The sequence below is a fragment of the Porites lutea genome, chromosome 6 (assembly GCF_958299795.1).
Source record: "Porites lutea chromosome 6, jaPorLute2.1, whole genome shotgun sequence".
Taxonomy (NCBI): domain Eukaryota; kingdom Metazoa; phylum Cnidaria; class Anthozoa; order Scleractinia; family Poritidae; genus Porites; species Porites lutea.
The window spans coordinates 22,949,842-22,963,122 of NC_133206.1; the positions used below are offsets into that span (position 1 = coordinate 22,949,842).

General features: G+C 38.1%; 1 protein-coding gene across 1 annotated transcript; it reads right to left on the reverse strand.

The window, feature by feature from the left end:
• Positions 1-10,722: 10,722 nt before the first annotated feature.
• LOC140942043 (melanocyte-stimulating hormone receptor-like) lies at positions 10,723-11,892 on the reverse strand. The gene has a single exon (XM_073391032.1). The coding sequence runs from the start codon at positions 11,890-11,892 to the stop codon at positions 10,975-10,977; it is 918 nt and encodes a 305-aa protein (XP_073247133.1). The 3' UTR covers positions 10,723-10,974.
• Between the last annotated feature and the right edge of the window lie 1,389 nt (positions 11,893-13,281).

The window sequence follows — 13,281 nt, forward strand, 5'->3', positions numbered from 1 at the left end:
CTCTTTCATTCAGAAACAAAAAGGTATACAATGAATTACTGGTTTTACATAGCCGGGGTACGCATAGCGCAGTATTGTTTAAAAAACGTATTTACGCAATTAATAAAAAGCAAAAATTTTATCAATGCTGGATACTGGGTACTTTCTGAAAACCGCAAAAATTAATTCCCAGTAAGAAAAACCAATCTGTCCAAATCGCAAAAATTAGTTCCCGCAAAACACAAAAATCGCCAATCCGCAAAAATATCGTGTCATACGGTACATATATATTATATATTGTACAGTTAACTCTTGGGAACCCGTTACAATTGTTAGCCTTTTTACGTATCTGTCGTAGAGGCCCTCCCCCCCCCCCCGCCCTCTAGGAAGGTGTCTTTCCTACATAATGATCTCTTAATAGAGTTCGGTGACTCTCTTTTAGACATCATACTAGGAGAGTATGCTCCCTTGGAAACCTTTCCTGGTGTATGCAGTCTTAATAAAAATATCTGTTGAGCTGACGCTTCTCCGAAGTTGACAAAAGTGATTTTCTAGTCCGCTACAATTTCTCTTATTTTTCTGTTACATAGTTTTCAAAACAAAAATGACACTACTTACAAGTGAACGCCAGTAATTCGTTTAAGAGTTTCTTGAATAAGGAGGGACTTGTCGCGTACGGGTCGATAGTTGTTTGCCCTCATGAACATAAGGGGACCGTTTCTCGCTCGGAAAGCTAATGTTCTTCTCCAAATAATTCTGTCGACGTTTAAGTCAAGCAATAATATTCTAAGGGACTGGGACTGGGACTGGGACTGGGACTGGGCGCCAAATGGAGTAGTCGTGTTTTTTTGTCGCTCCGACGCTGCCTTGCCGTTTCACTATATCAGTTTCAGGAAATTAGCCAAATCAGCCTCAAACTATTTAGAGAATCTTTGCTTTTCCTTTCCGTTATGCCCAACGAAAAGCGAGCGAGACAAGTGGCATGCTTAAGCAGTGAAGATGAAAGAACGCCACCACATAAACATGAGGCCGGCGCCGCCATCTTGGAAAGCATACACGAAAAGCTAAAGAAGCTAGACGTGCTTGAACAAATAAACGGAAGACTGCTGAAGATTGAAAATACCGTTGGTGACATGGAAAGAGGACTTAACTCTATGACAGCAGAACTGCAGAAGGTAAAAACGGATTTAGACTCAAAAGCAGATAACGCCACTGTCGATGCGCTGAAGGATGAAATCGAAGAATTACAAAACAGGTCAAGAAGGAACAACTTAGTCTTCTACAATATACCAGAGAAAGCCGAAAAAGGAGATTGCATCTCTTTTGTACAGGATTTTATTACGCAGCATATGGGCCTTGAAACGTTATGTGGCCATGTTGAGCTGGAGAGGGCACACCGCACGCCAAGCAAAACGCCTTCTGCTGGTGAAAAGGGTCCCAGACCAATGCACGTCGCTTTTCTTCGATACACGGATAAGATGAAGGTACTAAGGAATGCCGCCGCTCGTCTAAAGGATAACCCGTTAAACGGAAATGCCATCGGTATAAGTGAGGATTTCGCCAAAAAAACCCAACGGCGGAGGCAAGAGCTCGTGCCCTACAGAAAGTTTCTAAAGAAGAAACTCGGAGACGACCGGAAAGTCTACATCGCATATCCTGCAATACTCAAATATGTCGATACCAATGGCCGTCACAGAATCGTAGGAACAGAAGAACTAGCAAAACTACGCCATGAAATGGAAGAGGCAAAGAGTTAACCTAGCAACGCCGTCGGAGTGATACTGACCAACAACAACTTTAATCTCACATTCTACCCATCGTTGGAGTTAAAAGAACTTCACAGGCAATGCCTTTAATTTGTTTCATAAAAGGTAATTTTCGTTTTTATGTTGTAAGTGATGTAATGTTTTCTCCAGGCTTTAGCTTAAGAAGGCTTCTGTATTGTGAAACTATTAAGATATCGATATTTATTCGTTAATATGAATAAGTTAACTTTTATTACGTTAAATGTTAGGGGTTTAAATAGTTCAAGAAAACGAAGAGCTATTTTTCGGCAACTGCACGTTAACAAGTACTCAATAATTTTCTTGCAAGAGACATATAGCTCTACTGACCAAGAAAAATTATGGAGTAACGAGTGGGGTAGTAAAGTGTACTTCTGTCATGGTAGTAAACACAGCAAAGGAGTAGCAATTCTGTTTAATCCTCGACTCAAAGTGCTAGTAGAAAATGAAATTTGTTGTGAAAACGGCAGGATTCTTATCCTGCAGTTTTCTATAGATGATCAGAAATTTATTTGTGCCAATATTTACGCACCCAATAATGATAACGCGCAAATTATATTTTTTAAACAACTCAGATCTTTACTTGAACAGTTTCCCAACGACAACATTATAGTAGGTGGCGATTTTAATTGCCCTCTTTCCAAAACCGATAAAGAAGGAGGACGTGATGTTTCGTCAAGAAGGAATGTCGCCAGCGAGATCGAGCAACTGATGTGTATTTTGGATTTAGACGACGTATGGAGAACGCTACATCCAGAAGAAAAACAATTTACTTGGCGAACATCTGACTTGAAAATAAAATGCAGATTAGATTATTGGCTAATAGCCCGTCAACTATTACAAAATTCCCCCGTGCAGAAATGTGAAATCAAGCACGCTGCACATTGCGATCACTCTTTAGTGACGTTGGAATTGCCAATTAATGAGAAATACCCAAGAGGTCCTGGATTCTGGAAATTCAATTCCTCCCTCTTAGAAGATGATGAATATGCAGAAAAATTAATGTTTAAAATTCCGCACTTTATAAACAAGTATCAGGATCTTGAAGATCACGGACTCTTATGGGAGTTGATTAAAATGGAAATAAGGGCGTTCACAATTAGTTATTCAAAACAAAAAGCTAAAATGAAAAAAGATTATGAAAAAGATCTCGTACAGGAAGTCTCAAGACTGGGAAATATGGGTGAAAACTGCCCATCAGCAGAAGCCGTCCAGAGATACATTAAAGTTAAGAACGAATTGCATAAGATTTCCTACGACCGGGCAAGAGGAGCATGTGTGCGCTCCAAGGCCCGTTGGCATGAGTTCGGCGAACGAAGTTCGAAATATTTTCTTAATCTTGAGAGACGAAATTATGAAAATAAATGCATTACCAGCCTTATACAAGAAAACGGAAGCAGTATCACGGACCCAAAGGAAATCCTAAAAGAACAAAAAAGATTTTATCAATCCTTATATTCCTCGCAAAATCCTCAAATAAACGATCCTAAATTCAAAGTGTTCTTCGATAATGACAAGGTAGAAAAGCTGAATGATGAACAAAGAAAGAATTGCGAAGGCTTGCTGACGGAGAATGAGTGCTGGAATGCTTTAAAATGTTTCCAAAAAAACAAATCCCCTGGCAATGACGGTTTTACTGCCGAATTTTACAGCTTCTTCTGGAGTCAATTAGGCAAGATAATGGTAAACAGTTTTAATTATGGATTCCATAAAGGTGAGCTGTCAATTTCTCAAAGACAAAGCATCATACGTCTTATTCCAAAAAAGAACAAAAATTTATTGTATCTTAAAAATTGGAGACCTATTTCACTTTTAAATGTGGATTATAAGATTGCCTCTAAAGCTTTAGCTCTCAGACTAAAAAAGGTTCTATCGGCAGTTATAAATAACACACAAACTGGTTACGTAGAGGGAAGATTTATCGGTGAAAACATCAGACTTATAAGCGACATCCTCAATTTCACCGTTGACCAGGACATAGAGGGAATTACTTTATTCATCGATTTTGAAAAAGCATTCGATAGTTTAGAATGGGAGTACCTATCTAAAGCTCTAGATACCTTTCAATTTGGACCCGACTTTAAGACTTGGGTGAAAACTCTGTACACAAACATTTCTAGCTGCATAATAAACAACGGCTTCGCCTCCGAGTCATTTACTTTAAAGAGAGGAGTAAGACAAGGCTGCCCTTTGTCTGGCTTGTTGTTCATTTTAGCCGCAGAATTACTGTCTTGCTCAATAAGAGCTGATGAACATATAAAGGGAATTCGAGTCCTAAACAAAGAAATAAAATTATCTCAATATGCCGATGACACCACCTCCTTTTGCAAAGATAAAGAGTCGCTTGGGAAACTGTTAGAGTTATTAGACCTATTTAAAGATTGCAGCGGTTTAAAGCTTAACCAAAGTAAATCTGAAGCAATGTGGCTTGGAAAAAACCCAAATAGGACTGATACACTATTTGGAGTTCAGTGGCCACAAAGGCCTATCTCCGCCTTAGGGATATCATTCTCTTACAATCTAAAACTTTGCGAACAGGAAAATTTTTCACAAAAGATATGTAAAATTCAAAAGCTGTTTAATATATGGTCTCAAAGAGATCTCTCACTTTATGGCAAGATAACAATCGCCAAAACATTAGGGCTATCGAAACTTATCTTTGTAAGTTCGTGCATACATACACCGCCTCATTATATAGATATCACTAATAGATTGATTACAGATTTTGTCTGGAATAACAAGAAACCAAAGATAAAAAGGGATACTCTTATAGGTCCAAAAGAAAGAGGAGGGCTGGATTTACCAGAATTTGAGACTATATCCAAGTCGTTACAAAGTGCTTGGGTTCAAAGAATGAAGAATGGTGTAGAGGATCAGTGGATGTTAATTCCTTTATTTTATTTGAAAAATGTTGGAGGGCCATTTATTTTTGATTGTGATTATGATGTAAAATTTCTAGGCCTAAACAACTTACCAATCTTTTACGCTGATGTTCTTAACACCTGGGCGGAAGTCCGAGAGCAAACTTCGGACAATGAAATCTGTGTTGAGAATGTAATCTTATGGAATAATAAGCATATTTTAATAGACGGTAAATCCGTATATTGGAAAGAATGGCATGAAGCTGGTATACTTAGAATTAAAGACCTACTAGATGAAAAAAACAGATTCCTCACACTTAATAAGTTTCTTTTAAAAACTGGCCTCAAGGCGCCTTTTACTAAGTTATTTGGTTTAATATCAGCTATACCTTATAGATGGAAGTGCGCTTTGAGACCGGGATTTATCATGAACAATCAAGATATGGAACAAAATACAACTAAGGAAATAGAGTACTAAAGTGATGACGTCATAAAAATGAAATTTCTGAAATTATGGGATTTGTCAAGATATTCTGAAAGAACAATGTCCAAGAGGCCTACTTGCCAAAAATGAGCATTTCGGGGCAAATTGTCTCCGAGATCGTAGCCCAGTTATACTCAGAAATCTCCATACAAACCCTTCTAATTTTTTTTTGGGTCGACCCAAAAAAAATTTAGAAGGGTTTGTATGGAGTTTTGTAAGCATAACTGGGCTACGATCTCAGCAACAATTTGCCCCCAAATGCTCATTTTTGGCAAGTAGGCCTCTTGGACATTGTTCTTTCACAATATCCTGACAAATCCCATAATTTCGGAAATTTCATTTTTATGACGTCACACTTTAGTACTCTATTAACGTGGTTACTAGCAAGAAGGTTCGCAATATACTTATTCAAAGGAAATTTGTAGAACCGTTGGCTAGCCTTCGACTATGCAGGCAAGGATTGGACAGTTCCAAACTTAGTTCTATTTATATGCTTCCATTTAAAATAACTAAAGAAACAAAATTAAGCATATTTCAATATAAGATTGTTCATAATATTCTTCCACATGGGGTTCTGTTACACAGAATGAAAATCGTAAACTCTCCTCTCTGCATACATTGTGATTCCCTAGAAACGCTCTCCCATATGCTAGTTAACTGTATAGTAATTCAAAAGTTTTGGTTTGAAGTAATTAGCTGGTGGAAAACTCACAGTGGTGAATGTTTGCTATTTGATGACTTAAGTATAATGTATGGCTATAATCCCGAAGATCCTAAAAGGCAAATCCTTAACTATTATATCCTTCTTGGCAAGAGACATATCTTCCTGCAAAGGAGCGAAATTAAACCCCCAAGCTTTGATCACTTTCTTGAATTCGTTAAAGACAAGTTAATTGTACAAAGATCGATTTTTTATTCCAAAGGACAAAAAGCAAAATTTCTTTCACAATGGAAGCCTCTCCTCTCCTTACTGTAAATGATTATAATCTAATCTACGTATGCGTGAAGCAAGCCTGGTTGCAGTGTATGTTGTATTAATCGATGGAAATTCTTAATTGTAATTTTTTGTAACCTTAAATTTTGTAGTGAAAGTGTTGTAAGTGATGTAGTGGTAATAAAGATCTCTGTTAATAAAAAAAAAAAAAAATAATGATAATAATAATAATATTCTAAGTTGACAAATTATGCAAGACAGGTAATAACTACTCATGGGTTTGCTGTAATTGCTGTAAGGGGCTAGTCTGGTTGGTTTGGGAAGAGTAGAAAGTGTATACACATAGGCCAGTTAATCCGCTAATGGGCTCAGAGGCACCTTTTTGTGGTGGTGGACTGGTATTTGTCTACAAATTATTCACCTCATATTTTGATATTTAGAAACAAGCAAATCCCCATGTTTTTTTTCCAGTTTTCCAAACTTTTAACATCCCCCCTAAGTTTATACATTAGAAACAATTCGAAAAATAATCCAAAAATTCTCAAAAAAATTATTGAAACAAGAACTCCAACATAATTGATTCAATTTTTGATTAAATATAATCTTGGATAGAAAGGAGAGGAAATAAACGAAAAACAATGCCTTCCAGTAGACTGCCCCCTTAATACGCAATGTTATTTTGGATTATAAATTCTTGTCCGGAACGCACCGTTAATTAGTATTGAATCTTCTTTCCTCTTGTTAGAGTATATTTTCAAAGTGGTCCTTTAAAACGCAATCAAAGCAAATTGATATTGAATTTAGATATTAATAATTTATAATGGTAATAATAGTATGAATATAAATATGAATTTTAATAAAAAGTTGAATATGAATAATTTTAAGTTTCCAACGCGAATTGAAAATTAATAACTGTCTCCTTTTTGATGGTGTAAAACACCCGAGAAAGAATTGTTAATATTTTTGTGTACGTAGAATTAAAATAGGCGTCTCTGCGTCACAGAACATTTTAGTGAATTTCTTGAGGCGAGTATTCTGAAACTTTCATACTGACCTCGGTTGTTCAAAAGATGGATAGCGCCATCCACCGGATAACTGACTATCCAGCGAATAAGTATTAGGGAAAAAAATTGGGTCATCCAGTGGATAGCTTGACTTACCCACCTTATGAACAACTGGGCCAAATATTGCAGAGTTAATAAAGAACGTCAGACAAAGCAAATGTGCAGTTTGTCTTTAATCCATAGATGTCGAGCAACTAGTGAGGGACTGATGTAACAACTCTTCAAAAATAATAGTATTTTGTCAACCCTCAGCGTCCAAGCTCACGAAATTGGCCGGCTGATGTAACCATTCCGACCCTAATGGTTGCTGACTTGATAAACGAACCTTAAAGAGTTAAGGTGGTGCAGAGTGCTCAATATCGCTATTTAAGTTAAAATCGCCTGTTCATGATGTTTACTAAGTGTAGAACTCTCAAAATCCTGTGGTATTCATAATGGTAATTGAACTGAGTGGAGTGCAATTTGGTCTCAAATCATACGCGTGGTTTCAAAATCGAACGAGCGCGCAGCGCGAGTTCGATTTGAAATCACAAGTATGATTTCAGACCAAAATTGCACGACACGAAGTTCAATTACCACTTTATTACATCCATTTTGAAATCGCAGAATTTAGTCAGTACTAATATTTTATTGATCGAGTAGCCGGTTTCTTAAAAGCGGAAAGAGAAAGGCTTTTTCATCTCATTTTGTATTCGAAACAGAAATTATGCGATATAGAACAATCAAAGAAAGACTATCGTCAACTCGTGGGTACGTTGTTTAGAAAACAATCAATTAGTTACCACCTCTGGTTTTCCCACAGCGAATTTTAGGAAATGATAGAAATTCAGATTATAAATATACTATCCTTGTTCTGGAAACACAATACTTTTCTTGCTGTTTATTGCACTTTAGTAACAGTTATTTAAGTGTATATTTAAAAATCAAAAACCAAAAGAATGAGCAAAACAAATAAGCAAACAAGAGAAAACAAAAAAGAAAAAAAAGGAAGAAGGGAAAAAGAAGGTCCTTAGCTGGATTTGAACCCCGTACCTTCGGGTTGACCCGACCTCACATAGCCACTACGCCAATGAGAATGGTCACATGATTTGGCGAAAGGTCTCAACTTTAATGCCTTTTCCATGGAACTTCCGCCGGCAGACGACCGGGGCAAACGATCGAGCCATACTTAACCGATTGAAAAAACGACTCGAAGCAATCGGATGAAATTAAGGCTAATTGAAACCAGGCTACAGACACTAAAAAACAATGTAAACGCATTTCATGGCAATGAAAGAACATATGCGATACAAAGCCGACACAACTCCTCCGGAGAAGTAGGACGCAAAACACTAGCTTATGTTTTCTTATCTTGATTTCCGCTGTTATTTTAAAGGTAATGCTTAAACTCACACCCATTTCCCCCCGTGATCTTGGGGAGTCCTTAAGAAGAAGAAGAAGAAGAAGTGCCTTTATTTACCATATATTTCACCAGTCCGTATTTTATAGTCCGTATTTTATACCCAGTCCGCAGTCCGTAGTCCGCAGTCCGTGTTTTATACTGGCCGCCATAAATTCATTCATACACATAACCTACCACACTACTACAAGGTAGGAGATCAAGCCAGCGTCGAAGTTGAAGGAGTCGAAGAGCAAATGCTCATCTTCTCGTCAAGTTTAACGCCTGGACGGGTCAAAGGCTTTTGAATCGTACTAATTTTGAAAGATTCCTGCGTGTCTTAAATTTGGTAAGACCTCTATCGTAACCGTGCTGCGCACGATGCACGCTCTCAGCGAGGAATTTGATGCTACCGAACTTCGGCGAGCGCGTCCTTCTTTGGAAACGACAGATCTTCGCGCTCTCGAGTTCGGACCCGATTAATTACGAAGTGCGTCTACTACGAGTGAGCGAGTGACTCATTTGCATATCTCTGTCGCTGCAATAACCCGTGGTACGCTCGCGCGTACCCACGAGTTAAAAATGATGCGATTTAAAACAGAAATGACGCAATTTGGAACGGATGCAATTTAGAGCAAAAAATGGTGCGATTTAGGAATAAATCACACTGCTGAGAACCAATCAGATTGCACGGATAGCCAGTGATTTCAAAGTGGATGTAATAAAGATGGAAATCAGCTCTTTTTTTAATTATCAGCAATCACTGGTTCCAAGTCTATTTTAACCAAAAACAAAGAACGAAGAAATGAAGAAATGAATAATGAATAATTTGGAGGAAAAAACAAAGAATAATGAATAATCGTGATCCAATTATTCAGCTTCCACCCCCGAGTGAGTCAATGCTTGCACTGCATGGATAATTTTGATCAAAGAACAGGTAAGATGTAACGGTTTAAGCTTACAAGGAAAGGGACTCGTGCAGTTTGGCAACGTGATCCGCAACAGCAAGTAAATGAGAACAAAGAGAGGCAGTTTTAAAACCTTTACACTGACAAAAGCAGACTCCGTTTTTCTTTACCGCTACAAAATAAGGAGTTGCCCCGGTATCACTGTCTTGCAACAAGAAAACCTTTATGATCTCCCGGAGCTTCTTTAATGAAACTATTTTATCACCTAACACACACTTCAAAGCTGGGTACTTAATGAGCAGAAGCAAGAGATGACACTGCATGTATACTCAAGTAACCTAGTACGGAGTGGTTTATTTACCAACTGTAAGTTCGGATTTGATTCTGATTCTCGCCTGCATGACTTCTAAGGGTCTGAAGGAGTAGAATTCCCTTGTTTTGTACTCGGACGACGATCAAATAGTATCCCATGATGCATTTCTCCAGAAGCATCACGTAATGTCGCAGTCACGGCAGATTCCATCGTGAAATAAGGTCGTTTTCTCGTCGGCTTTTTTCTCATTTGTGTTCCAGTAAAAGTAAGAAAATTGCATTGTTTTGTTATTGGACATGATTTTTCCGATTTGCAATGGCTTAAGAGCGAAATTTCCACATAGAAACATTTATTTCCATTGCTTCACTTAGTCTTCGCATCACAAAGTGTTCAGTGACCCACAACAATCTTTTGTTCATAGAAGAAAGTAGAAGAAAAATTACAAAGGTAGAAACGAGAATTAAATAAAGTATGAAATAATCTACCTTTAGTTTAAATGGGAGCCTTGAATATTCAGAATCCACCTTAATAATCGCCAAAATGTGAGGATGTTCTGAAAATCCCTTTAAAAACGACACTAGGTTAGATCCCAGACCTCTCCCGTCTCTTCACATGCGCAGACGTTGTTCAGCTCTGTCTTCTGGAACTGGTTCGTTAAGAGTAAGTGCCCAGGGGCTCGTCTCGATCGTACAGTAAACTTTCACCACGAACATTTTATCGACCCAACTAACTGCCCCTGGGTCTCCGAGGATGGAAAAAGCATTCGGAAAAGCAATATTTTTGCGCCTTGACTGAACTTATGACGTTTGTTAAACTTAATTATACTATGAACATAGTGGCTTTTATGGTAATCAACAGCTGTTATTTATGAAGTGTATTTTCAAGAAAAGTTCGCCACGTACCTCTCCAGTAATGATTCTGCAGAACAGTAAAGCTCTCTGATTGTCTTCTGGCGTTAAAAAACAGTCAAAAGAGTTTATCGGTGTGATGTTGCTAGCAAGTGAGCTGTTCTCTTTAAGAATATGTCCCTGCTTCGTAGTCTTCATTGCCAGAGAACTAATTAGGTAACTGACTAGTTTTAGTGACATTTTCATTTTGTTTTATGATTATTAAAGTTTTTAACATAGACAAATGATTTTCATGGTTTGTGTCTTTACAATCTGCACTGAAACAGAAAACAATCTTAAAGGTGCAATTCGGACTGGGGCATTTGTCTGGTTTTCTTATATATATACTTTCTTATCAAGTTCGTTAGTAAATGTTCTTAGTTCAGGTACAGAAGTGTAGTTGTTTTAATGTTTCTTTTACAGCTTGTCTCACTTCTGTGATCTTCCAGCAGTACAGAAACGGGTTTAACGTCGAGTTTAAATACACTAAAGTAGCTGTAAATTGCAAAGCAAGGTAAGTAGATAAAGGCATCCCCCTTTGAGGTGTTAAAGCTACAGCTATACCGTACGGCAGATAACAAATACCCAATGTTACCTGCACCCACAGTGCACTGTACACTGCCTTTCTGTATCGAGCTTTATTCAGTGTATTTACTTGGCTCGATTGCCCTTGAACAACACGGTTCTGACCATGAATTTGGCTATGACGCAGAGACACGAAGATCATTTTTGTGTAGGCACAGATTGTAGTGACTGAACAAAAAGCTATAACAACATATTGGTACAATGAAACTATAAGAAGATTCAGAAAGGATGTAGATGCACCGACAACGGACACAATCCAACCACCAATAGCAGTTAAATGTGTTCTTTTCAAAGTTACTACTTGTCTGTATCTGAGACCCAGTAGCAAAGCGAGAAGTCTGTCCACACTTATTGCAGTCAGTGTTATCAACGACACTGAACACAAAGTAACACTTAGGAAACATGCTGTCAAATATGTGTAATAGCAAATATTCCATCTTCTGTTCACCACAGATAACCAATATGCAACCTGTATAGGCTCCGCAATGATACCAACGCAAAGATCAGTTATCGCTAGGTTACGATACAGGATTTTGGATGGCAGATGAATTGATGTGTCCTTGTGAAGGGCAACTAGGATCAGAGTATTCCCCAAAAATGCTGTAATTGACAAAAAAGTGTTAATGACAGAGAGAAAAACGAGCTCGCCATGTACCTCTCCAGTAAATTCCACAGAGCAGTAAAGTTCTGCGATGGTAAAATTTTTCATTTCCATGACTTTTCTGCGATGCGGCTACAGTCAACTAAACTCTTTTTGAATACATCTGTCCTCCTTATATGACAATCGACAATCGACAATCTTGGTGTTGCCTTTGTGTTGCCGTGCCATTAGGGAGCAAATTAGCATAATTGGCTGGCTTTTAGAAAACGAGCTTAACAGTTAGTAATAAAAAGTCGATTAACGAAGTCATGATCGACATTTCTGTTAAGCATATATTCAAATTGGGTAAAAAACGGTTTTCGTCGATTGCCAGAAGTTAAACTGACGCGCTCATAGGGTCATCGCAGGCACTGAAGTCTCAGTAACAATGTACAAATGTTCTAGAGTCTGGGTCAGTTACGAGAAAGGAATTAAAGAAAATAATATAGTCACGTTTGTTCGAGCTTAGGAAATTAGAATGTAACCTGTTTTTTTTTTTTCATATTAATAATCACGAAAAAAAAAATTGTTGAAGCAAGAGCAAGAAAATTTCGCCAAAGGTGGTGTTAAGTTTGTGAGCCAAGCACATGATATGAGGTGCTGTAAACTGCCGCTTAGAAGCTCTGGGATTATACATCTTCGTAACGGGTTTTAGGAGGGCTTATAAATTAAACGGCGGGGCTTATATCCGAGGGGGATTATAACGGGAATGGAAAAAGCTGTTGGAAACAAGCTAAAGCAGTGCTGATTTAAATATGTTTTGCAGTTACCGGTAAAAGCTTCAAAATATCATACTAAATCAAATTCATTTCAATACAAGTTAGAGGGGAGCTTATAGTTGCGAGCCTGTTACTAGTGGGGCTTATATTAAAGTTGGGGGCTTTTAAGCGTTTCTGTATTTTGTAGCTTCAAATTGCTTGTGCCGTTTTTCTTCAGCTTTGACTGACGTTCACTTGGATACCAGCACTAAATTGGCGACATTTACTTTAGAAGAGGAAGTCTTAACCGAGTATCTCCCCAAACATATCAAACTGTGTGGGCTATATAAACTTTAACATTTTGGGCGGTTTATTTGTAATTGCTTAAATTGTTATTTCACTACGTCAAGATTAGGGACTGAGCAATACTTACCTGCAGGGGGGGGGGGGGGGGGGACGTTTGGAAATGGGTGAAATATGCCCCAAAACTAAGTCATGCCCCCCTCTCATTAAGCTAAAATTAATTTCAACCCCCCACCCTCACATGATAATAATAGTAAGGCTAACCCCCCTCCCCAGCCCCCTTGAAAAAAGTCTCCTCCCATTGATTCCCTCATACCTAGTTTACTTGTTGGATTTCTTCCTCCGGTACAAACATCACTTTAAATAAAATGAAGAGTCATTTGAAGAGTCATCAGAATCACTGGACTCTGAGCTCGTGTCGCCTTCGCATGATTTGGGAGATTCCCCATCTTCTACAGCATCT

Bases quoted from the DNA above. Each gene is read 5' to 3' on its own strand.
- LOC140942043 (XM_073391032.1), bottom strand. From the start codon at position 11,892: ATGGAAATGAAAAATTTTACCATCGCAGAACTTTACTGCTCTGTGGAA.